General features: G+C 40.9%; 1 protein-coding gene and 1 long non-coding RNA gene across 3 annotated transcripts; one reads left to right on the forward strand and one right to left on the reverse strand.

Moving 5' to 3' along the window:
* Nucleotides 1–599: 599 nt before the first annotated feature.
* Nucleotides 600–2,146, reverse strand: LOC120887233 (uncharacterized). The gene is made up of 2 exons (XR_005730352.2): nt 1,804–2,146; nt 600–1,702 (listed from the first exon to the last, which is right to left on the reverse strand). It is a non-coding gene; the product is annotated as an uncharacterized LOC120887233 (long non-coding RNA).
* Nucleotides 1,103–25,439, forward strand: Mtarc1 (mitochondrial amidoxime-reducing component 1). Of its 2 annotated transcripts, none has more exons than XM_005335857.5 (7): nt 1,103–1,601; nt 6,303–6,476; nt 12,670–12,832; nt 13,701–13,841; nt 17,042–17,103; nt 17,207–17,278; nt 25,252–25,439. In XM_005335857.5, the coding sequence occupies exons 1-7, from the start codon at nt 1,333–1,335 to the stop codon at nt 25,376–25,378; spliced, it is 1,008 nt and encodes a 335-aa protein (XP_005335914.2). In that variant the 5' UTR covers nt 1,103–1,332; the 3' UTR covers nt 25,379–25,439. The 2 variants fall into 2 exon arrangements, with proteins under 2 accessions (XP_005335914.2, XP_040132769.2); XM_040276835.2 differs by lacking the exon at nt 1,103–1,601 and adding an exon at nt 2,078–2,439.
* The last annotated feature ends 895 nt before the right edge of the window (nt 25,440–26,334 follow it).

Below are 26,334 nucleotides of genomic sequence, written 5' to 3' on the forward strand. Positions count from 1 at the left end.
ACCCCCCACCCCTCCCAGGCCTGTGGAATCAGGTTCTTAGCAAGAATCTTGCTAAGTCAGTTTAGATAGAATTCCCCCACCCTTGATAGCTCATCACTGTGGATATTGGCTCAAATTCCTCAACTTTCACCTTTCCCTCAATTGCACTTTGAGCTCCTTGTTTAGCAAGAGTCTCATTCCCCTTGATGTCTCCTGGTAGTGGTTTTCTATCTACTGACCCTTATGCCCCTTGCCTATAAGTCCCCAGATATCTTTTCTGTAATGAAGAATTGAGCGCAATCTCCATCTCCTATTGTAATACCCCTGTAAGAATACTATTTTTCACCCATGCTGGGGATGGAACTTATGACATCATTCATGCATGCTACACAAGTGCTCTACCACTGAGCTATACACCCAATAATTTGAATAGTCTTCTTTAAAATTTTAATAAGTGTGGGAATAATTTCTTTTTTCTGTAACACAACTCAGCCTCCTAAATCACTCTGATAGTGGTGGCTTTGTTGGTTATCTCATTAAGTCCCAAGTTTTCAACTCTGAATATTTGAACAAAATTGACACAGGTGCATCAAAATAGGTCGGAAATAATAATCAAGAGCTTATATATCACATATCCTTGCATACCTTTTATATAATTATTATAATCCCTCTAGAAGGATTGTAATCATTCACCTATTTTTATTTTCAAAAGACTAGACCTATAAAAACGTAATAATTATTTCAAAATTGCCATAAGTGGTTTCTTGTTGCTCAATTTAAGTTTGTGCAGATATTCCACATAAGGAAGGATTTCTTCTTCATTTTCTTTCACCAAAATGGTTAAAATAATGACCTCGTTTGTAAGTGGCAAGTGACTGAGGTCACAGTCCTCAGGGTGGAAAAAGCCTGTCCTAGTACCAACCTTCTCAGCCAGAGCCCCAGGCTTGCAGGGTCCCAGCCAAGGCCCTTCCAGTTCTGAGGCTTCGCTGACTGATTTCTAATTCAAAATCACGCAGTTTTTTTGGTTCAAGCAAACAACGCCACAAATACGTTAATAAACGAGGCACTGGCAGGAACACGGAGAGGGACGTATTGCCTTGAAGCCACAGGCCGCGGGAAATGGGGAAGGCAGGGCAAAAACTGGAAGCTGAGCTACCACCTCCCACACCAGCTCCCAGAAGAAGGACGCGGAGCTCTGATTGGCCGGTTAGAGCTCAGGAGCTGCACGCCCTTTGGGCTCCGGGCCTGAGACCGCACGTTCCCTGTGGCCTGGGGTTTGCGCCGCGCCCCGGCCCCACCGCTGCCTAGTGTCCATCCACGCGGGCTTTCCCGCCGCCCCGGGCATCTCGGGCCATGGGTACCGCCGGTTCCTCGGCGCTGGCCCGCCTCGGCCTCCCGGCGCAGCCTCGACCTTGGCTCAGCGTCGCTGCCCTAGGTCTGGCCACGGTGGCTCTGGGGGCTGTCGCCTGGCGCCGAGCGCGGCCCAGGAAGCGCCGGCCGCTGCAGCAGGTGGGCACCGTGGCGCAGCTGTGGATCTACCCGATCAAGTCCTGCAAAGGGCTGTCGGTGAGCGAGGCGGAATGCACAGCCATGGGGCTGCGGTGCGGTCACCTGCGGGACAGGTAAGCAGAGCCCCGGCTCGGCTGACGCGGGTTGGGACACTGAGCGCTGCTGGGAAGGTCCGCAGAGGTCTCTGATAGGTCCTTCTTCCTTTACAAAGAAACTGGGAGAGGAGTGAGACAAGGAAAAAGAGGGAGAATGAATGAATGAATGAATGGATGGGTGAATGAATGAATGAATGAATAAATAAATAAATAGTCTCACCCACAACAGCAGACCCTGAGGGTTTGGGACCTTGAGCCTCTGCGTTTTCCGGATTTCCTGCTTTTTGTGCTCCTTTATGAGCAAATTTTTAAATCTCCATCTAGCATCTTCAAAGGATTGGTTCAGGTCTCTTAAATATTAGTCCTCCAAGATCCCAGCAAGGCCAAGCACATAATTATGGCAGCAATTGAATACCTGCTGGCAGCCTAAAAAATGCTGTTGCATTTTATTTTTCCTGATTTTCTCAAACTTTTTTTTTTTTTTTTGTAGATAAAGAAACTAAGATTCGTAGTTACACAGCAGCCAAAGCAGGACTCCTTCCTGTTTTCATTAGCACATTGGGGCTTTGTTAACAGTGGCTTTATTAATGCCCTCTCTGCATGATGACAGCTGGAGTTCAAAGAAGGTTTCAAAGCTTCTGAGCCAACAGCTTTGTCCTCTTTTGGGTCTGGCCTCAAGCCCACTCTCGGCCTTATTGAAAGGCTGCACTTCAAACTTCTTCCTCCCAGATCAGCCTCAAAACTTCAAGCAAGTAACACAGGACTGACATGGGCTGTAGCCTATGCACCTTTGCTTCAGGAAGAAGGCCCAGAATCCTAAATGTTCCATGATTTGTACAGTGGACTCTGAAAAATGGTAGAATTTATTTATTTATTTTTTGAAATAGATTTTTTAAAAAATTTAATTTGTTTTAATTAGTTATACATGACAGTAGAATGTATTTATGCACTTTGACCTATCATAAATATATATGTACCACATAAATGGGATTTAGTTTCTCATTTTTCTGATTGTACATGCTGTAGAATCACATAGGTCATGCGTCAAATATGTACATAAGGTAATAATGTTTGTTTCATTCTACTATCCTTTCTATCAACATATCCTCTCCCCTCCCTTCACTTCCCTCTACCTGATCTAAAGTAACTCTGTTCTTCCCTAGCACCCCCCCACCTCATTGTGAATTAGCATCTACATGTCAGAGAAAACATTTGGCTTTTGTGTTTTGGAGATTGCCTTATTTCGCTTAGCATGATATTTTCCAATTCTGTCCATTTACCAGCAAATGCCATAATTTCATTCTTTAAAGCCGAGAAATAGTACATCAAATATATGTACCACATTTTTTTTTTTATTCATTCATCTGTTGAAGGACACCTAGGTTGGTTCCACAGTTTAGCTATTGTGAATTGAGCTGTTATAAACACTGACATGGCCCTGTTGCTGTAGTATGCTGATTTTAAGTCTGTTCTATATAAACTGAAGAGTGGGCTAGCTCTGTCAAATGGTAGTTCCATTCCGAGTTTTCTGAGGAATCTCTATAATGCTTTTCATAGTGGTTGCACCAATTTGCACTCCAACCAGCAATGTATGAGTGTATCTTTTTTCCCCACATCCTTGCCAACATTTATTGTTGCCTATATAAAATGGCATGGTATTGGCACTGAAACAGACACATAGACCAAAGGTACAGAATAGAAGACATAGAAACAAACCCACACAAATACATTCACTGGAGAAAAGATAGCCTATTTAACAAATGGTGCTGGAAAAAATGGAAAGACACGTGTAACAAAATGTAATTAAACTTCTATCCTTCACCCTGCACTAAACTCAACTCAAAGTGGATCAAAACTTAGGCACCCTGCACTTACTAGAAGAAAAAGTAGGCCCAAATCTTCACCCCATCGGCCTAGGATCTGACTTCCTTAACAAGACCCCTAAAGTGCAAGAAGTAAAATCAAGAATCAATAAAAGGGGTGAATTTAAACTAAAAACCTTCTTCTCAGCAAAAGAAACAATGAATATCATGAAGATAGAGCCTACAGAATGGGAAAAAAATCTTTACCACATGCACCTCAGATAAAGCATTAATCTCTAGGATCTATAAAGAACTCAAAAAAGTTAACACCCAAAAACCAAATAACCCAATCAATAAACGGGCTAGGGAACTGAACAGACACTTCACAGAAGAAGAGATACATGTATTTAAAAAATACAATCAATTAATTTAAAAAAACCAAATATATGAAAAAAATGTTTAACATCTCTAGCAATTAGAGAACTGCAAATCAAAATTACTCTAAGATTTCATCTTACTCCAGTCAGAATGGCAATCATCAAGAATACAGGCAATAATTAATTTGTTTTTGTAGACCCCAGAGTCAAAGGGCATTGTAATTTTACTACCGTATCAATTCAGAAAACATTTAAGCTCATAGTATAATAGAAGATAATAAGAGCTGGCATTTATACCAGACCCTATGATAAATTCTTTATGTTTGCTATCGTATACTCCTAGAAAGTGAGATCAAGAAAAACCAACAAAAGCCTATAGTCCTGACTCAGTGGGATTGTGACAAGCGTAAGGGAACACACAGGAAGGAGCTGTTGGAGGTGCTCCCCAAGGACTTCACAGAGTAAGGAATGTCTTAAGCTGAAAATTGGAAAATGATTAGGAACTTTCCTTGCAAGTAAGTTAGGAGAGGAATACTTTACAGGGAGGAAATAAAAAAATATATATTCTTGGCTTAAGAGGACATGCTGGGGTAAGACTGGCATACTGTGAGGTATTTGTCCAAAGGAACTGAAAATAGAGACTAGAACATGACAAATATTCTCTAGAACATTGAATGTTGAATGTCCATGGTAGCATTATTCACAATAGCTTAAAGGTAGAAGCAACCCAAGTGTCTGTTGATGGATGGATAGATAAATGAAATGTGGTTTATACATCCAGTAGAATATCAATAAGCCATGACAAGGAGTGTTCTGTTACACGCCATAACATGGGTAGATATTGAAAACATAATGCTAATTCAGATAAGCATGACATGAAAGCACAAATGTTGCATGATTCCAGTTATATGAAATATCTAGAATAGTCATAGAGGCAGAAAGGGGATTAAGGATTACTGGAAAATGAGGGAGGGCAAGCATGGAGAGCTATTGCATTAGTGGGTACAGAATTTCTGTTTGGTATGATGAAAAGTTTTGGAAAGAGCTGTAATGGTCGCACAACATTGTGAATGTACTTAATGCCACTAAATTATGCACTTCAAAATGATTAGGATGGTCAAAATGGTTAGAATCACATTAAAATTTTTTTCCCATTGATGGAGACTGGAGTTATTAATACCTTATAACATTGGAATACTGCTGTGATGGACATCCATGAGCAAGTGTCTGTGTGACGCCTTGTTTTCAATTCTTTGGGGTCTGTACATAGGAGTATGATGGGTATTTATGCCATATGTGTTTCACTGCCATTGAAAGCATATTTTAAAAATGCCAATGTCTGTAAATGCATGGGGAGGTAAGAACAGCAGGAAAGCCGTTGGATTATAAGGACTTGCATGCTTTACTTGACAGTTAGAATTTTATCCTGAAAGTAGGAACCATGGAGGGATTTTGGATGAGAGGATACAAAGATCAGACTTGTACTTTAGAATGATTAAACTGTTGTTACTACCAGGAAGGATTACTAGAGAGAATACTCGTGTGTTATCCCAAGGATTTGAGACAGGGCAGGGTTCAGACTGTGCAGAATGAAGGGCTGATTAAAAAGCAGTAAGGGAAAGGGCTTATGCTGACCATATTTCCTGGTGTAGTTGAATAGTTCAACCATGATATCCTGCTGGAGGTGATACAAGAAATAGTTTCAATGATCTAAAATATTTGCTATTTTTTCCTCATGTCTGAGGACCCCCAAAGCACAAGCTCACTTCTGTAATTGTAATCACTTGATCAGTGCATGCTAAAATGACCAAAATACCAATAGGTTTTGCTTCTTTAGTAGTGAACCTACACAAATGTGTTGTTCTTTTTTTGGAAATGGTACTCTGTATTTCTCCATTTACCTTTTTTTCCAGGAAGTATTTAAAAACCAGGAGTACTGAGCCAGGAAAAATATTGTCCAGATGGACAATAAACTTTTTAGCAAATTGCAGAATTCACAGCACTGAATATTGAAATTAAGTTAAAAAAAAAAAGATTGGGGGGTGGAATTGGCAAGGCAAATTGCAAGTGCTCAGCTGAACTCTATGCTCTGTGAACAATATTAGGAACAGTCTTTCTGTTGCTGAGAGCCTATTTCCTACTAGGGGCCAGCACAGTACTTTCTTGTTCCCTTCCAATCTTCCAGAGAAATAGATTCCCATCATCTCCTTGGGGCATGTTTAATGAAAGTGATCAGCAACTGAGATGTCAATTGAGATGAAAATACAATTAGCATCTTTGATTTTTGTGCCATCAAGGAGCTCAAAATGTTCTGCACACTGTACTGGGTGCTTGAGTAATTATTTATCCCTTCGAAATTAGCTGATAGGCTCACACTTGCTTGCTGCTGAGTTGGTTACAGGCAGATAGACACATGCAAATTCACACATCCCAGGTTTACAGGGAGGAAATCAACAATGACTGTGTATAATTGCAGCTCTTGTAGAGACTGGCTTCCTGTCATAGTGATCCACACATATCCTGTGTTTTGAAAATGTCAGGTTTTGGCTTGTGATCAATGAAGATGGGAACATGGTTACTGCTCGACAGGAACCTCGCTTGGTCCTGATTTCCCTGACCTGTGACCGTGAGACCCTGACTCTGAGTGCAGCCTGCACGAAGGATCTGCTGCTGCCCATCAAAATACCCACCACAAATGCTGTGCGCAAGTGCAGGTAAGGACAGGGCAGGTCTTAGCCCTTGCCTTAATAAATAAATATTCATGCTATTTTGGGAAAATGTAAACTAGAGAGGGAATCCTCTTTTGTTTAATTTTTAAACATTTAAAAAAATAATTTTAACATTTAAAATAACATTTTTAAAAATAATTTTTAATTATTAAAAAATGTTATTAATAATTAACCATTGATTGCTGATGTAATATATGCAGGGCTAAGTCCTCAGCACCATGTAAATCTAACAGAAGAAGCATGGAGACAGAATCAGAAGCTTGTGTTGGGTTGAGAGATGTGAAAGTTCCCTGAAGGAAACAGTGGGAGCAAACATGTATTAATGTGTCTCCAAGAGAAGAATAAAAGATGGACAGGAATGGGGTGGTGGCAGGTGGAGAGAGGGTCCTGGAAAAAGTGAGGTTGAGATATAGCTATGTATTGTCTTAAGACTCTCCTTACGTGGTTTGGAAAATCTGGATATATCGTAAAACTGAGTTCAGAAAGAAGTTGCAAATGACCACGAAAATACACTATCATGTTAGAACTATGATGTTTAGTTCTAATGAAAGGGAGTTCTAAAATAGAAAGGAACAGCTGCAACCAAGGGAGTGATCTGGCATTAACTTCCCAGTAGTCAGTGTGGACATTCAGTCCAGGAGCATGCTCTGTAGAGATGTTCTGTTCTCAACATCAAAGGGCTGGAGGGAAGCAATCATCCTGCGAAAATTGGATTTGTCTCTAAGAGATCATATCTCGAGTTTTTTATCCCATTATGGGAAAATTAAGTTAACTTCAATTATACTCCTGTTGCATTTCAAATTCAAATGTAATGTGAATGTTAAATGTAGACCCTAGTCTATCAGAAGATGTAATACTACATCAAAAAACAGAGCTGAAAAATGTCTTGAGGACTCTGAAAAGTTCATAAAATGCAATACTGATATAGCTCCTATAATATCTTAGACTTAAACTGATGTGATTCTGCAATCTGTATACGGGGTAAAAATGGGAGTTCATAACCCACTTGAATCAAAGTGTGAAATATGATATATCAAGAACTATGTAATGTTTTGAACAACCAACAATAAAAATTAAAAAAAAAGAATAAAATGCTACCCATGAGACTCACCCCAATTAATTCTCCCAAAGTTGTTTAAGGAGGACTAGAGCAGAGAATCACAATGCACTAGTCAATTCCCACATCCCCAAACCCATCCCCTACTTAAGTGCCACCCATTTGAAATGACACAGTATAAATGACAGTATAGATGTCATTTTAGGAGCTGCTGTTTTTTTCCTTGACTATTTCAAGGGTGCATGTTCCTGGAAGAGGCACTAAATTAGAGCCCTAAGCCCTATACACACAGATCATAGTCCACAAAGTGTAAGTAAGTGGCTGGCCAGAGAGCCCTGGTGATTTCAAGGCCAACAGACTAAAGTCCAGGTGGCGTTAAGTTAAAATAGAGCAGGTCTGCTTTCAAGGTCTCCCTGTGGCCTGACACCTTCACAAACCAAGACTCAGGACTGAGTTGTGCAGCCAACAGCAAAAAAAAAAAAAAAAAAAAAAAATATCTTAGACTTAAACATAGCAATATGGAAAAATGCCAAAAAAAAAAAAAAAAGAAGAGAACAAAAACTATGTGAAATAACCATGATTAATATTTTAGCATATTTTCTTTATGGTCCCCTTGGCTACTACTTTTAAAATCATATTTATATAATATTATAAAGCCAGTCTTGAATTCTGCTTATATACTTAAGTTGACATAGTGAGTATTTTTTCATGTCATTAAAAAAATCTTCGAAAAATGCCATTTTTCATATTGGCATACTATTTTATTCTGTGGGTGTTCACTAATGCATTTTAACATGTCCCCATGTTTAAACATTTGAATTATTTACCACCTTTTTTTCAGGTATAAAGAAGAATGTGAGGAATACCTTGACATAAGACTTGGTTCATATCTTTTATTATTTACTTAGGGAAAAACTACTAGCAATAGTTTTGTTTGGAATAAGAGTATGGATCCTACAGATTTTTGATACATGTTGCTGTTGGTTTGCAGAAAGGTTTTACTAACTTTTTAAAGCATTAATTTATGAGCATATCTATTGATTTTTTTTTTTTTTGGTATTGGGGATTGAACCCAGGGGTGCTCAATCACTGAGCCACATCGCCAGCCCTTTTTATTGTATTTTATTTAGAGACAGTGTCTTGCTAAGTTCCAGAGGGCCTTGCTAAGTTGCTGAGGCTGTCTTTGAACTTGGGGTCTTCCTTTTATATGAATACACGACCAGTGTAACTCCACATCATGTACAACCACAAAAATGAGAAATCATACTCCATGTATGTATGATATGTCATGTATAACTAAAAAGAACAAAGAACTTTTTTTTAAAAAAAGTCACAATGTTTCTAAACATATTAATTAGAATGCAATTAGAGGCTTGGCACGGTGGTGCACACCTATAATCTTGGTGGCTCGATATTTCAGGAACATTTGGAACTTTTCTCTCTCTTTTTTTATTGATTGGATTATCTGAGAGAATGTGTGAATGGGAACGCTGGATCTAATAGCACAATTATGGCTGCTTACAACTGAGGAGAAATGTGATAAGCAGGAAGAAGACAACAAATTTTCCCCAAGTTTTGAGTGATTATGAACCAGAACTCAGGACCTATACATAGAAATTGCCATGTAAATAAGCATGGAGTCATGAGGTGAAGTGTTTACAAAATGACCCAAAATAGATGCAAATGCTCTAACTCAGTAAAAATCTAACAATTGCCTGAGGAGTCTAAGCAGCTGTTTTAATCAGCTTTTGCATCTGCTGTAACCAAAATACCCCACAAGAACAACTTAGAAGAGGAAAAGTTCATTTGGGACTCATGGTTTCAGCTTATAGACGGTTGACTCCCTTGCTCTGGGCCCAAGGTAAAGCAATACATCACAGGGAAAGGTCCAGTGGAGGAAAGCTGCTTGTCTCTTGTTGGTGGGGTCAGGAAGCAGAAAGGGAGTGGGGAAGGGGCCAGAGAGAAGATGAGCCCATCCAGAGCATGTCCCCAGTGACCACCTTCTCTAGCTACGCCAATGTGTCTACAGTTACCACTTAGTCATTCAAACTAGAATGGACCCATTAGGTTACAACCCTCACAATCCAATCACTTTACCTCGGAACATTCCTGCATAAACACAGGATGCCTCACAGCCAAACCATAACTGCATCTTCTGCTCCCTGCTCCTCTACCCACCCATAAATCTCATAAATGCAACAGAGGAGAGCCCTGGGCTTGGCTTCTGAAGGGCAGGACCAAGAGGGAGCCTCGGTGATGGTGGTAGGGAGGTCTGGTAAGGTTTGACTTGGGGGAAGGAGGCTGACTTTTTTTTCACAGACACCAATAAAGAGGCATCCAACAAGGAAGTGACCTTCAAGGCTGGCTGTATATACAGATTTGGGTAGAACTGCTGTTATTAAGATGCTTCCAAAATTCACATATTGAACATTAAACCACATACATATGCACATACTCAGTAGTGAAAATCTTTACCCTCTTACTGTGAATTCAATTTATGGAAAAATTAGAAAAGTCATTCAGAACTGAGTCCTATGAATAAGAAGGTCATCAACCCAGGTAGGATTATTGCTGAATTTAAACAATGAAGTAGACTTAAAAGAAGTAGTAAGTAGATATGATTAATTTTAGGTTGAAATGACTATGCTACTTCCGAAGGTGATTACTTTAAAAAGGTAAATGGCCATTTGGATAAATGAGTTTTGGTATGTTTCTTTTATTCATTATATTTATTCTTTACCTTGATCCAGAAAAGAGTCAGGCAGACACTCCTGGTCTTTGCTGATAAAACAGTCTCATTCTTCATAGGGCCTGAGTGTGTACTCAGCCCTCTGACTCTCAGGAGGTCAGTTAAGGACAGGTGTAATAGGAGTGTGTGAAAAGGCATCAAGTCACATGGAATGGCAGTACCTATCTGTAAAATGAATATCATACTTTCATTAAAAAGTCTTAAAAAATTCATGCAAACTCTAAATGCAACTGATCTCACTGCTTGTTGTAGTGATCCAAGGCACTGTAAGTAATCATTCCCCACTTTATATACAGAGTAATTATATAAAATTATATAAAAACATAGGATACTGTACTCAATTTGTTTTACAATATAGAAATTTATTTGTAGGTTATTATTAGAGAATAGATGCTTTTGTTTGGTTAAATATTTACTTCATGAAATAAATACATAACTTAAAATAACTGAGAGGGAGTGCTAGAATAAATGTTACCATCTACTGAAACATTTTCCAAACCTAAGAATTGTTTTGGGACTTCTTTTAGATTGTCCTTAATCTTCGCAACTAAGTTTTTTTTCAATCCCCATTTAATAGGTGAAGAAATTGAGTCTCAGGATAAGTAAATGTCACCAAGATCCTGGAGCAAGTCATTTGTGGAAAGAGGATAATTAGATCAACCTGACTATGCTTTCCCAAACTTTAAGCATTTGCAGAATATGATCATGATTTAGGCCAGACAACAAAATATCTATATCTTTATTTCCTTAATAGTTCTCTTTACATTGATTCATCTTTTAATGACAATTGTTCACCTGAGCAGGAGGATTGCAATTTCAAGGTCAAGACTTAGCAAGACCCTATCTCAAAATAAAAAAATTAAAATAAAAGAGACTGGAGATGTGATTCAGTGGAAGAGTACTCTTGGATTCAATCTCCAGTTCCCCAGAAACAAAAGAAAACCAAAAAAACCTTAGACACATTTATTTCAAAAGGAAGCAAATAGCTACCTATATAATTTTTGAGATATAGAAGCAATTTTTTTGGTATGAGGGATTGAACTCAGGGGTGCTTACCCACTGAGCTACACCCCCAGCTCTTTTTATATTTTATTTAAGGACAGGGTCTTGCTAAGTTGCTTAGTGTCTCACTAAGTTGCTGAGGCTGTATTTGAACTTGAAATTCTGCTGCCTTGGCCTCCCGAGCCACTGGGATTACAAGCATGTGCCACTGCACCTGGCTGGAAGCAAAGATTAAGTTACTACAGCTAATATGGAACTAAATTCTATCTAGAAACCATTGCTTATAGAAGTCTCTGGACCTGCAGTTTGTTCTTTCTTCATTAAATGAGATGATTATCAAGTGTTACTAAAAGTTACAGACATCACTAAGCTGAAGAGAATTGCTTTCTCTCTGTGCAGTTCACCATTAACTTAAGGATCTTCCCATGTGGCACCTATGGTTATCCTGAACTCCTACAACGGTTATTAATGGTGCCTCACTTTGGAGTGCCTACACTATAGCATTTATTTCCTCTCGCAGCTGAGAAATTCATACCTCCTCACAGTCCTGCACACAGCTATGTATTAGGAAGGAAATACTTCAAATCCTTCAAAGTTATTGCTGGCAACAAATCCAAGTTGATTTTTAATGTTATCAATAACTTTTTTATTGTATAGACCATTTTCATATATGTTACTACATCTTAGTAGTAACATATATGAAAATAGTTTAATTATCATGTACTGGCCAAGTATAGTCATGAATGTCAGTAAATATTTTTGGTTGCTCTTGAATAGAGCTGGGTAAACCAGATTTTACAGCAATTATAAACTTACTTTAGACTGATACCCTAGTTTTCTTCTGGGGAACTCAGTATACTTAGTATATATATATTTTTTTTTGGTAGTACTGGGGATTAAACCCAGAGATGTTCTACCACTGAGTCACATCCCCAGCCCTGTTTATTTACTTATTTATTTATTGAGACAGGGTCTTGCTAAATTGCATAAACTGGCCTCAAATTTGCAATCCCCTTGCCTCAGCTTCCTGAGTCACTGGGATTACAGTGTATACGCTGCACCCAGCTGGGTACATTTTAAATACTACCACATTTCATCTTCCTTGCATTGCATCCAGGTAGGGAAATACAAGGATACATCAGTCAGTTTTACAATCAGGAAAAGCAAGGTTTACAATGTGCTTTCTTTTTCATTTAGGCTTACACATTGGCGAGGCAGGGCTGGGCTAAAAGGAGGTTCTCTGACAATGAAGAACCATAGCAATACAGCAGCTGGGATATTGCAGCTCTTCTGATATATCTTGGACATAGTGTGTCAGGTTGCTCAAATCTTCAAATCTATGCCCGCCCTTTGCCCTGTCCCCTGTGCAGGGTGCATGGCCTGGAGATCCAGGGTAGGGACTGTGGGGATGCCGCAGCTCAATGGATAACCAGCTTCCTGAAGACACAGTCCTACCGCCTGGTGCACTTCGAGCCCCGCATGCAACCAAGAAATTCTCACCAAATCGAGGACCCATTCCGACCCACAGACCAGGTGAAAGGCGAAGCTTGCTCTGTGGGTAGAGAGCAGCTGCTTAGCCCTTGAGACACCAGTGGCATCTTTGATGGACTAAGCACTGTCATTTTACCAGGCAGACTCTAGGCTGCTCAGATCCCAAGCAAAAGGCAGAAAAGTAGCCCTTCCCATGAGAACAGTATTCTGTTTCTTGTTTTGGAGGACTCTTGCATTTTGCCCATGAGCATCTAGTTTCCTGTTTGGGTAAGCATCTGATGCCAGTAGTGGTTCAAAATATTCTCCATCAGTATCTTTTTTATTCATTCTGTAACTTCTCAGAGTCCAAAATTTTAAAGTTTGTTTGCAACCGTATGTCATGTTACAGTCATGCAAGTCGGTGTGGGTATAGGGATTTGCAGACTTCAAATGATTAGACAGATCCTCAAGGGAATAAGGCTGTAGGGATTCATTATGAAAGTAAGGTTGGTAGCATCACATACTATTCTCAACATTTAAAAAAATTTAACATTAATTTGCAGGTTGCATGAAACACAGGTATCTATGCAATCAGTGAACATTTTGTCAAACGTAACGAGGCCATCAAACCTTATGGCCTACCTTCATAAACACTGGAATATTGGAGGCTTGGAAGGTGATGTGATGTCCCTAATGGCAGTTCTAGGATTCCTTGCTTTCTTCAGGCCACCGTGCAATTCTGCAAGGCTAGTTGAGATTTTGCATTGATGTGACTTTTCTATGAAAGGAAAAACACTTGGAAAGATTGTGCATTAGTGTGATCATGTGTGTGTGTACATGTGTAGGGAAAGGGGTTTCCGGGCACTAGACACTAGTAACTTCTGAGATGCTTCTGTGACACACATTATAAGGATGCCCGTTTCCTTTTCAGGTTGCCTACTCGGATGCCAGCCCTTTCTTGGTCCTCTCTGAGGCATCCCTGGAGGATCTCAACTCCAGGCTGGAGAAGAAAGTTAAAGCATCTAACTTCAGGCCCAATATTGTAATTTCAGGATGTGGTGTCTATGCAGAGGTAATGCTTTGCCTTGTCTCTTTTCTTGGATTTAACTCTTTTTTTTTTTTTTTAAGATATGAGAGTCCTTGGCATTGTATTAGATTATTCCAAAAGGTGCGTTATTTGTTGACCATACAATAATTCAGTGTTTAGATTTATTGAGCACCTAATAAGAGCAGACTCTTATGGAAGCTATGAGTGTGGGTGAGGCAGATGCACTGTTTGCAAGGAGGGAATTCAAGGTCTGAGGCCTTTGAGAATGATCACTCCCTTGGGGATGATGGGTATTTATAACATGGCTGCTAGATGGGGAGCTGGAGGGATTGTTGCCCTAAAACCCTTCCAGGGCCACCTCTTGTTGGCCTGTAGGTGTCTTCATTGGGTATGAAAAACACCATCACCCTGCAGGACCAACCCTCAGCTCCTTGGCAGTGCTGGGCTCTGTTGACTTAGCAGGTGGCTTATGTGTTCCCAGATCCCCAGCACCCACCCATGCTCTTCTTCTTGACCTTGCAATTTCTGTCAAGGGTGCCACATTCTTTCTTTGACTCAGATTTTTAGCTTAAGCGTTTCCCTTGGAGGCTCCCTCTGCACTGTTGCTCCCCAGCCCCTGTTGCCACAGCCAGGCCTCCCTCAGCACCAGTATGAGCTCTTCCCCTCTATAGTTTGTGACAGATCATCACAAAAGCCTTCATTGCTCAAGAGCCTTCAGTGGCTTCCCATTTCTCAAAAGGTCCAAACTTCCCATTGTTCTTTGATAATTTCACCACAATTTGCTTTCCTGACTTTATTTCCAATAAGAAGCTCCAAAATGCACACTGGATCTAGAACCTAATATGTATTCTCCTGACTTCTGGTCACCTAGACTCTTGCCCCAGTCCCCTTTAAAACTCCTGACCTCCTAGCCCAGTGAAGCTACCTCCCCTGTGAAAATCTCACCAGTGGTCAGGCCCAGGCCATGCTCTGCTGTGTTTCCACCTCTCCCATACGGGGACTTTTCCTGTTTGAACTGATCACTTCCAGTAGTGTGACCTGTTTTGCTTTCATGGGTTATAGTGTGAGTTCAACAGACTAGTTTTCTTCTTTTCCTCACATTGGGTAAGTAGATAATTTGCTTACAGTGGAATTTTTACCTTATTTTTCTGGTGTCTCAATCCCTGATGGTTTTTTTTATTTCATGTAGAGGGTGCCCTGGAAATATTTCTCTAATTTATAATTATCTCTAATGGCACTCCTCATCTCTCTCCTTTAAAAAAAAAAAAAAAAAGCGTTTTTATGGCCACAGTGCCCCCTGGTGGATAAATAATCACAGGCTGTGGCTGCTGGTAGCTTCTGTGCCATTTTCCAGTCTGTTCAAAGCATACAGTTAAGAAAGCCATTTTATGATTTAAAGCAAAGAAAAACAAAAGCCTACAATACACATATCATGAACAATACACACTATCAGAAATAAATTTCCAGGGGGTCTGTTTTATATCTTTGTCCCCAGCCCTCAGGAGGCGAACACTTCTCTCCAAAGGTAAGAAGGTCAGGACTCTAATCCCATGCCCTTGGGCTCCTCAGTGTTCTTCTTTCTGCTACTGCGCTCGATGGCTGGAGTCCCCTTACCTTTCCTCCCTCTAGAACTCAGATCAAGCACCTTTCTAGCACGTACAAAGCCCTGGGTTCAATCCCCAGCATGGAAAAAACAAACAAAATAAAATAGTAACAAACAAACAAAAACACATGGTCTAAATTTAATCATGAGGAAATATCAGACAATCTATAAAATAAATGGCATATACATTTCAAATCCCGCCTTTAAGCCAGGAAATTTAGACCTTTCCTACTTGAGGCACAAAAGACTAGGAATGTACATGTGACTGATCTAGGGAGATCCGGTTCTTCAGGACAAAGGCCAACTCTTTTTTATGGGGGATTCTTTGAGTCCCTGTCCCAGGAGACACCGGTGCCCATCAGGATGCACTAGCCAGGCCTGTGGTGCCGTGCCTACCTACTGCTCCCTTGTCTGCAGAGTCACTGACCCTACCTGCCAGGAGGCCACATCTCTATGACAAGATGTTTGGCCAGAGCCTTGAGTGCTCTAGAGTTTGGAGGTACTTTCCAAAAGGCAAAGTGCACAAATAAAAAGAAATGCTACTCAAAGCAGAAATATCCTGGCTCTGAGGAACTAGAGCTCACTTCTACTGAGTCAGCTGAGAAAAGTGAATTTCCAGTATGACAAAGTCAAGAGACTGAATGGAGTAACGGTCTCTCTGGGGTGAGCTGAGAGGAGAGGAGGATCCCTTGTAATCACACCCTTCCCCTGTGCATTCCCTATTTTCTCCAGAGTCACCATCAGCCTCCCCAGGCAACTCTAGGGGGTAGATCTGATGGGTTCAAAAAAAAAAAATAAAATAAAACTCAGATCCCATTTCACCTAGTTCATAAAACTTTTCCCTCACCAGATCAGCCTGGACTGTATTCCTCTAAACTCCCAGAACGATTGTTGCCTGCGCAGTGAAATCAACACACAGCATTCTGCTTTATCGTGCTTTTTCTTGAGTTTCCTGGAAATTTTAAAAAAGAGTACTTATTGGTCTTTGACTTTTCATCTATGTATGCCCTGTCTCCTTGATGGATTTGAAGATCTCAGTCCATTGACTTGATTTGTCTTGAAAACTGGACTTCACTTGCCCCAGCTCACAGGCCAGTGTCTGAGAAGCTGCCTCAGCTGGCAGGAGTAGCTGGAGCACTTTGTGAATGTGCCCGTGGAGATCAGTGACAAATAAGGTCCTGCCTTTCATATCTTCCTATCTACTCAGGAGAAATACAGGGTCCATATATGCTGTGACTTCAGGGGCTTAATTCACATAGCCTTAAGCATGCATAAAGGATTTGGTACGACTCAGAGTAATGGGTAGTTCCCCCTCAACAGATCTCCATCCCCCAACCCCCAAGAGTCAAGTGAGATGGGTCAGAGAGGTCTGAAGGAGGTGAGTTTCTATGTCAGTTTTACAAGTGAGTTGAGAGAAACATTTCTTCTCAGGTGAATGAACGGACATCAAAGGCAGAGGGAGAGGGAACATAAAACTGCGTGGGTAGCAGTTATCTTATCTCAGGACTGAGATAAGTCAGCCATTTTTTTATATAAGTGTTGTTATTAGGGGTCAACATCGGGAAGTGTCCACGCAGTCTGTCTGGGTGAGGGCTTATAGAAATTGTGCTTTTTCTCCTAGGATTCTTGGAATGAACTTCTTATTGGGGATGTGGAACTGAAAAGGGTGATGGCTTGTTCCAGGTAAGGCTCTTTCCTGTCCTGTGGGGATAGGGAGGGGTTGCTTTAGGTGAAGGCCTACTTTACTTTGTCCCCTGTGTGATTCTGTGTGTGTCTCTGTGTCCAGGTGCATGTTAACCACAGTGGACCCGGACACTGGCATCATGAGCAGGAAGGAGCCGCTGGAAACGCTCAAGAGGTAGAACTAGGCAGATGGGGTTTCATCTGTGAGGTTTGGGTTCCTGGGGTGGAAGTGATATTTATTGCTAAATATTTACAAGAGGAATCAGTGGGAACACCACACATTGAAGCTACAGGGTCCTGATGGCTTGGCACATGGGAAGCTGGTGCTTTGGTTACAGGATGTGTGCTGGTAGGAATCATCTTATTTTTTTTTTTTTTTTGTTTAGAAATTCATGATTCAAATGAACATTTTGGCAATCTTTATTATGGACCAATTATTAGATAACATCAGTTTGTTAGGTGTCATAAAGGCATTGTGCTTATGTAAAAAATATTAATATATTTGTTTGTTTATTTGTTTGTGGTGCTGAGGTTGGAACCCAGGGCCTTATGCATGCTAGGCAAGTGCTCTACCACTGAGCAACACCTCCAACCCAAATGTTAATATAATTTAGAGAAGTCTGTTGAAGTGTATATGAAGTCGTATATGAAGTGAAGTTGAGTGATGTCTGGGATCTGCTCTACTTTATTTTAGCAAAAAAAAAAAAAGATATATGAAGATATGAAAAAAATCTCAAAAATTTTGATAAACAAAATTCGGGTGAATTATGTGGGGGTTCATTGCATTATCCTTTCTACTTTAATGTTTATTTTAGTATTTCATAAGAAAAAAATTTTTAAGCGAAAGACACAATTAAAGAGAATAATTTTAAATTGTATACAAAAACCAAGATAACATTAATTTTGCAAAGCTGATTATAAAATTGCATATGTAGCATTTACTTCTTTGTCTTTGCCTATTTGATTTTATTTTTCAAAAATATTACAATGTACGTGAGTAGATACAAGGTGGAAAGGAAGTAAAACCGACATGGCAGTGGGGGTGTTCTTTTAGTAATAGAATTATGGAAAAATTATACTTCTCTGTAGTCTTAAATCTACTTTTGCAAAAACAACAACAACAATAACAGTTTAGGATCCACACACTTCCATTCTGTTATCTGCCAACTCTGGGAACCAGGAAATTGCTGAAACTCTGAAAGTGAACTAATTATGCTCATTTTTATTGGTCCCTTCCATGTTATATGTAGTCATGAGCAGAGTGTCAGGTCTCATCTCTACAGCCCCAACACTCTTGACTTTGGGCCAAGTGACCCCAGGTGTCACCTGTGGATGGGAGGCTGGGGGAAGGCAGGGACTGCTTTAGGTGAAGGCCTGGAAGACTTGAGGAAGGCATACCATTGACATAAGCCATTGTGTGTGAGATCCATCATGAGAGAGGACATGAAGGAGAGCTTATGCTTGGCATTTGTATAGTAGACTCATTACCTGGAATGAGACCTGGGATGAGTCTGTTGCCTTCCCTTCCTTCCATCTTATTCCAAACTCTTGGCCCCTTGTGGGCCAATGATTTGGTTTTCTTGGTCAGTACCCATTGCTCTCTGCCATTCTACTGTCCAGAAGCTACTATCTCATCCATCCCTGAGCAAGCTGACGCTCTGTGCTGGAATGTTGTTGTTCCAGCTTGAGTATTGCCCCTAAGTATAAGGCGCTGGGCCTGCCTTCTCTGGTCAGCACCTGTGTCTATGAGATGTGTTCTAGTGTGAGGGCCAGGCTAAAGCAAGGTAGAGAGATGGTAGGCAAGGGCCTAAGCTACCTAGCACAATGAGGAAGGTCAGGAGTGAGTCAAACAAGGTAGATTTAGGGAAGTTAAGGAGTATAAAGGAGAAAGGAGGTTTGTGGGACTAGAGGAAGTCTTGGGTGAATAACATTGATTTTTTTTTTAATTTTTAGTTCTTTTTTTTTTTTTTGCAGTGCTAGGGATGAAACCCAGGGTCTTACACATGTCGTACAAACACTTTATAACTGATCTATACCTTTGGCATCCAAATGTCTGCTTTTAATTGCATACATACATAGCATTTACTTCTTTGTTTTTGCTTATTTGATTTTACTTTTCAAAAATATATCAATATTCGTGAGTAGATCCAAGGTGTACAGGGTGTAAAACCAATATGGCAGTGAGGGTGTTCTTTTAGTGATAGAATTATGTATATGGAGCCTGCAAAAGATCAGGGGGTGTATGGGCCTTGAGTTTTCAGGAACATTCAAAGAGTAGCATATAGACCACCCTAAGGCAAATACCATCATGTTGAGAGATGTTATATATTTTTCTACACTTAAGCAACATTAATTAACTTTTATATAGAAAGTTAATACTATGGAACATTTAAGATTGATACATTTCACTCCATGTACATTTTGCCAACAAAACAAGACAGTAAATAAATGAATTATTTAGAAGTTAAGTGTATTGATTTTTGCAACATATTTGGAAATGCAAAAAAAAAAATCAGTGGATTGATGGGTAAACATGTGACAGAGGAAATATAATAAAATGTGAAGTGTAAGATCCACACAGTTAGTAAATGGTGTTCATTGTAAATATCAACTTGTTTGCCTGTTTGAGAATTCTTCTGATACAGTAGTTCACCCTTATCTGCAGTTTTGTTTCTATGGTTTTAGTTACTTGTGGTCAGCTGTGGGCATGAAAATATTAAATGGAAAATTCCAGAAATAAGGAATTCATAAGTTTTAAGTAACTCTTGTTATGGTATATTGTTTCAATTGTTCTATTATTATTGTTACTCTTTTATTTTGTGCCTAATTTGTAAATTAACTTTATCTTAGATATGTATGTACGAGAAAAAACAGTGCATGTGGGATTCAGTACTACGCACATTTACAGAAATCCACTGGGGGTCTTGGAATGTATCTCCAGAGGATAATGAGGGGACAATTATAAGACATTTGTGGGAGGAGGAGCAGGATTTTGGAAAGCCATGATGATGGACTATAGCTATTCTTAGAAATGTGCTCACTCAGTGTCAGAACAGACCAGAATTGAGTCTTCCTATTCCCTGGGCCACAGAGGAGCTCCAGGGAGAAAAAAGACAGGGTAGGGCAATGGAAATAGCCCTGGCAGGGGAGCGAGGACAGCAGGCTATGGTTGTCATCAGCACGTCCCCTTCAGCCAGGCCCTGGCCGTTCTTTATAAAATAAGGGAGACGGGGTGGAACTGGATGATTCTATGTGTGAATCAGCCAAGTGACTTGGGGAATTGGTTGTCAGCCTGTTTTATACATCTTGTTCTCTCTTCCTCCCTAACATGTTGCTTGGCATCAGACATCCTTTCCCTTTGGATTTAGAGAGTTTATGTGTTTGCAGAAATGGTCTTCTCAAAGCACTCCATGTATTTGGGCTACATCTCTGAATCTTTAGTGCCCCTCCCTCTATAGGGAGGCTGTGTTTATAGAAGGAGAATAATTGACCCTAAACACAGAGTGAAAGCAGGAAGACGGAGGTCACGAGGAGCCCATACACCCCCTGATCTTTTGCAGGCTCTATATACAGTCCAGCAATCCGGCCCTAATTGCTTCTAATACCCCAGGAGACAGTGCAGCCAGTCTAGGTGTCTTCTCCTATCTCTTACTGAGATTTAAATTGCCATGGCTGTAGTAATTTATGTTCTTCTCAGGACAGGTGGTCATAAATTGGGAAGAAAAAGGCCCTGGCACGTCGCATAAATCTTGGGAAGAGAAGCACACACAGTGGTGTCCACAGCAGCCTCTCGGCCACACTACTGTTGGCCTCGGTCTCTGCGTGTTGCTGCAGCACAGGGATGGGTGCTGCGTGCTGCTAGATTACCAATGCTCAGCAGAGAGAGCTATCTGTCTCTTGCCTGGCCTGACCTACTGATGTTCATCCCCACAGTCAGCCCAGCTGGACAAGCAGGGCAAGAGAATGAAATATACTTTGCATTGCTGAATGAACATAGGTTAGAAGCACAGGGAAGCTTGTCTGCTCACAGGAAAATATGGAATTTATGCTTTTCTTTCTTAAGGGAGAGTGATATACACACTGATCCCCAGGACTTAGGGAGTAGCTAGAGCCTGTCATTGTTGCTTCTACAACATCTTGCTCCTAGTAGAAAAAATATAGCACATTTACCACAAAAGTGCTCAAAAAAGTTTTGCTGCATGCACGAATCTGCTGACAGTAGTGACGTGTGCCACTTGCCAATTGTGTTGGGCTGTGCTGTGCTGAGCTAAAGGCAGAAGGTGATACTTCCAGGTCCCCCTGTCACCTGCTAATTTGTGATATTGACAAATTGATTAGGTTCTTGAGGGTTCAGTTGGTTTATTTGCAACAACTGGACTTACATTTATTCTGGTAACTGAAATAATGCAATGAATATAATTTTTAAATAGATAATAAAATACCATGAAGAATTATTATGCATACTAGGATCACTGATAGTCTTAATTTGTAAAACTGATACTTGCTGAGAGAAAAAAAAACACACAGAAGACACTTCTCTCCATCTTGGAGGCTGCTTTAAATGAAACTTAACCTAATCCTGTTCCACTGCCAGCCTCTGGGTGGCAGTGTTGATGCAGCACTTCTCCAAGGGCCTTTATAACACTGCTTCATTCTAAACTGGTCATAGTTAGGTCTGAGTCCTCAGAAGTGGCCTGTGCCCAGAGTGACTTGTGGCCTCCTGATCTCCAGGAAAGGTACTAAGCAATGACTAGAGACCCTGCCTGTGGCTGTAGTCTGGTCATTGACTAGTAATGAGGAAACCAGGTGTGTGAACAATGAGCAGCTCTCACTGGTGCACAGCACTTTACAGGTAACAAGGTGTTTCCATTCACACTACTCCCTGTGAATATAAAGACTCTTTTTTTTCAGTGCTGGAGCTGGAACCCAACACCTCATACATGCTAGGCAAGAGCTCCACCACTGAGCTATATATCTAGCCTTGAAGATATCTGTTTAAATAACATGTCTTAGGCTTTCTGCTTATTAGTGTAATTTTATGTTTTACATTTACTGAAAGATAAAGCATATATATGTGTGTGTGTGTATGTGTGTTTCTTTCTTTATTTTTAAATAAAAGTCATAGAAGATCCATGTATGAGACAGGACCTTTTTCAAGTCAGTTGAACAATGCTTCCACTGCAGTACCTCATCATTCACACAAGGGGTCGCTAGTGACCTCAGTTAGTCTCCCCACATCCAGGGGCAGCCTCAGCAGCAGCTGCTGATAATGGTACAGGAGGAGATGAGAGTCAGCAACGCAGCAGCCCAGCAGCCATGCCTGCCACTGAGGTGTGGTGAAGTCCTGACAGGCTGCACCAGCCAAGAACCAGCTTTCCATTCCTGTAGCTCTTCCTTTTTCTATTCCCACATAGAAGAATGGACTGCCACCTGTCAACTAGATGAACAGAGCTTCACTTTTACACCCCTGCCCTTCATCCCACCCTTCACAGTTTAAGGGGACTGGGTTGGGAGCATCAGTGGCTATTTTTGGATTTCCACTCCTCAGTTTCCTGGAGAGAGAGAGTGAGTGTGTGCCTGTGTGGTTGATGGGGAGGGGCAGGTGAACCGCACGAGTGGCTAAACCTTTGGTAGATGAGTAACCTATTAGACCCTTTAGTTCTTCTCAGGCCTGTGGGAGTACTCAGGAGGAATATGGTGACCAGGGATTATATCTGGGTGGCAAGAGTCCTCACTGTGGTGTCAGTCAGACCTGAGCTGTGGCCCCAGCCTGACCACTTAGATCTGGGGTCTTGGGCAAGTCAGTTACTTCTGAGACACATTTATAAAACAGGGACACAAATTTCTATCTACATAGGCAAAGAGAAAGCAAAGAGATAATATGTGTGGAGTATTTCACACATACATGTAAAGAATGTGTGGCTCACAGAACGCTGATAATCGGAGCCCAGGATCACAGACTCCAGAGATTGGAAATAAGAATTTCCAAGCCATAAAAGTGACTGCTCAGCCCTGATTCTAAAGATGCCACTCTCAGACAGGCACAGATCCCAAAATGTCCCTGCGGTTGTCTGCTGACCAAAGAGAGGCAGGCCAGGAGAGATGCCTAGAGTTTCCAGGCCTTAGGCCATGGCAGGTTATGGGGTGAGGGAATACTCTTGGCAAGGCAAGGCAGCTTGGACCAGCAACTCTCTGTAATAATTCATTTATTTATTTATTCATTCATTCATTTGTACAGCCAACAATTTTCTGAGTGGTTACAATGTACCAGGCACTGGGCCAGGACTCCAAAACAGACATGGTGCCCACTGGCATGTTGTTTACAGCCAGGGGGAGGAGCTGAGGAGCTCCAGAGGAGCTTCTAGTTTTAACTCTGGGTTCTCACTAGCCATTTCTGCTTGGGGGTGGGGATGGGGAGAAAGAAAGAAAGAAAAGAAAATACTCCAAATTATTGTAGTAGATTCTTTTTTTAAAGCAAGGCAGAATAAAGTTTATGGTTGCAATAATGTTTTAAATATAAAAATGATGTAAATAAGAAAGTGAAGGAAATCTTTCTCCTGGTAGAGAGATGTGGGAAAGCCTGGATGTATTTTTTCCACACATCTGCTCATGTGCATTCCGCCTGGGCTGCTTGAGTTTTTTTGCCTGACAAAGATGTTTATAGTCTCTTTAATAGAGATGATCACCAATACACTTATCATTTCAACAAATAACTGTGGGTGACATACAAAGCCCAGCATTGGGTATGAGCAGGATCAGGGAGTGGGACATAATTCTTGCTCCCCAGAGACTCTGTAGAAGAGACAGACTGGTGCCATGACATTTGAGCCTTGGACTCAAGAGGGCTCAAGGGGCGGAGAAATCAGGAGGGTGAAATTATTCTTGTCTTGGGGTTTTGTGGGATTCCTGCCTGTGAGATGTGGCATTTAAGTTGGGCCTGGAGGAAAAGGTACTATTCTAATGCGTGGAGAAGTGAAGGAGGGAAATCCCATAGGAATCACTGAGGGACACTGAGTCGTAAAACACAAAGCAAAGTCAAAGTGCACTGAGGAATCTGCTAGCAGATTGCTACTAGGTGCAGATAAGGAGCAGTGGGCAGTGGGTTTGAAAAAACTCCCTGGTGCCAGGTAGAGGGTCTTGCATACCAGGCTAAAGAGTTGGAATGTTATTCTTTGGGCACAGGGAAGTCGTTGAAAGTTTTGGAGCCAAGGAGTGATAAGACCAGAGTAAAATTAAGACAGTATATAGTGCTAACTATAGATTAAAGCTGGGGGATGAAAAAGAGAAGTTGGGGGCTGGGGATGTGGCTTAAGCGGTAGCACGCTCGCCTGGCATGCATGCGGCCTGGGTTTGATCCTTAGCACCACATACAAAAACAAAAGATGTTGTGTCTACCGAAAACTAAAAAATAAATAATAAAAAAAGAAAGAAAGAAAAAGAGAGGTTGGTGAAGAAGTTATTGCCCCTCTGGCTTGGGAATCTAAAGCAGGAGGTTTGCAGGTTCAAAGCCAGCCTCAGCAACTTAGTGAGGCCCTAAGCAACTTAGTGAGACCCTAACTCAAAATAAAAATTAAAAAAAAAAAATGGCTGGGGATGCGGCTCAGAGATTAAGTCCTGCTTTGTTCGATCCCTGGCATCAAAAAAAAAAAAAAAAGTTTGCTCTTCTAGTGTAATCTGAGTTTGCTGGAAGCAAGATTGGATGTTGTGGATGCTGTGTAGGAAGAACCTCAGGACCAGGCAGTCATAGAAAGGAGGAGAAAAATGCCTCCAGGGCTCCAAGTTCAAGGAACTGTCAGGATCATGGTTCAAGTTATAGACATAGAGTCGGGAGGAAAGAAGCCAAGGGAAATGAAAGATGATACCGTATGTTTAGGCATATGGAGTATTTAATCTCTTAATGCTGAAAAAGGAAACATTAATGCAGAGAAGAGCTGTGGGGAGACTGCTCCTGCAATTGTGCACTGGGCTGGCTGCCCACTGCCCAACACCAGGAGGCGCTGTTCTGCTAGACCTGATGAGAATGGTGCTCTTTTCCCCATGCAACGTGGCCGGTCTGTGTGGATTGAATACTTCAGTCCAGAAGTACATGCTGCTTGGGCACATGGTTCTGTTTGGCTATGACTCATCATGATTCTTCTTTTATTGCAGTTACCGCCAGTGTGACCCTTCGGAACAAAAGCTGTATGGAAAATCACCCCTCTTTGGACAGTATTTTGCTCTGGACCATCCAGGGACAGTCAAAGTGGGAGATCCTGTATACCTGCTGGGAGAGTAATGGGAATCATGTGTTTTGGAATATCTGATGTCTTTAAAAGAAATGGCCTGAAAAATGACAACTCTTGACTTATATGGTGCTTCAGAAATGACACCTCAGCAGCATTTTCTCTGATCTGTGATTTCTAAGTTTTTCTTTCTTTCTTTTTTATTCCTTTTTTTTTTTTACTTCCTTAGGTCTTAATGCTTACAGGACCCAGTGCACAAAGCAAAGAAATATGGTCTTGTTGATTTAGTAGGATTCAGTAAGTCACTTAAATGATGGGATTCCGAAAACTCCCTGTTTAACCTTGATTATTGAATAGTTCCTTCTTCTTCTTCTCTACTCACCTACAAGAGTGCTAACCTCCATTATCTCACCTTGAGCCTTTAGGAAAAGAGAAGAGAAAGAGGAAGAGTGGGTGAGCCAGAAGAATGTTCTGGAATGTTTTGTTCACCCCATATATGGGGCATGCAGTAGAAATTGAATAGTTCCTCAAATAAGGCCTGAAATGTAACTTCACTTTTCTTCTTGAGCCCTTCTCGAGCCTTTTCTTCTCAGGCTAGGTTTTGAAGGATGTAAAGAGCCCTACTGCAGCAAGCACACAGGACACTGGTTTTCCATAGATCATCTTGGATATGGTACTACTGCTTCTAAGACAGTGTCTATGATGATTTGATGAATCCTTCAACACGCGCAGTGACTTTGGCTGCAGGATAGCAAAAATGTCAGGGTAGAAAACTAATTCACTAGAGCCACCAAACTGTAGTCTAAATCATGTGAAAAGCAAGATGAACAAAAAAAAATTGTTTTGCCATTCAAACAACACATTAAATTCATCCCGTTAATGATTCAAAATCTTTCCCAACATAAACAAGTGAATAGTGTCACCAGAAAGAAGGACATCTGGCTTCATGCTATCTAAGATGTGGTTTGACCTTGACCAGGGAAGTAATGATGCCCTTCTTAATGTAATC

The sequence above is a fragment of the Ictidomys tridecemlineatus genome, chromosome 10 (assembly GCF_052094955.1).
Source record: "Ictidomys tridecemlineatus isolate mIctTri1 chromosome 10, mIctTri1.hap1, whole genome shotgun sequence".
Classification (NCBI taxonomy): Eukaryota; Metazoa; Chordata; class Mammalia; order Rodentia; family Sciuridae; genus Ictidomys; species Ictidomys tridecemlineatus.

Excerpts from the sequence above, each read along its gene's own strand:
- Mtarc1 (XM_005335857.5), top strand. The coding sequence starts at position 1,333 with ATGGGTACCGCCGGTTCCTCGGCGCTGGCCCGCCTCGGCCTCCCGGCG. Across the intron at positions 17,104-17,206 it reads AGGGTGATGGCTTGTTCCAG|GTGCATGTTAACCACAGTGG; the intron begins GTAAGGCTCTTT and ends CTCTGTGTCCAG. Across the intron at positions 17,279-25,251 it reads CCGCTGGAAACGCTCAAGAG|TTACCGCCAGTGTGACCCTT; the intron begins GTAGAACTAGGC and ends CTTTTATTGCAG.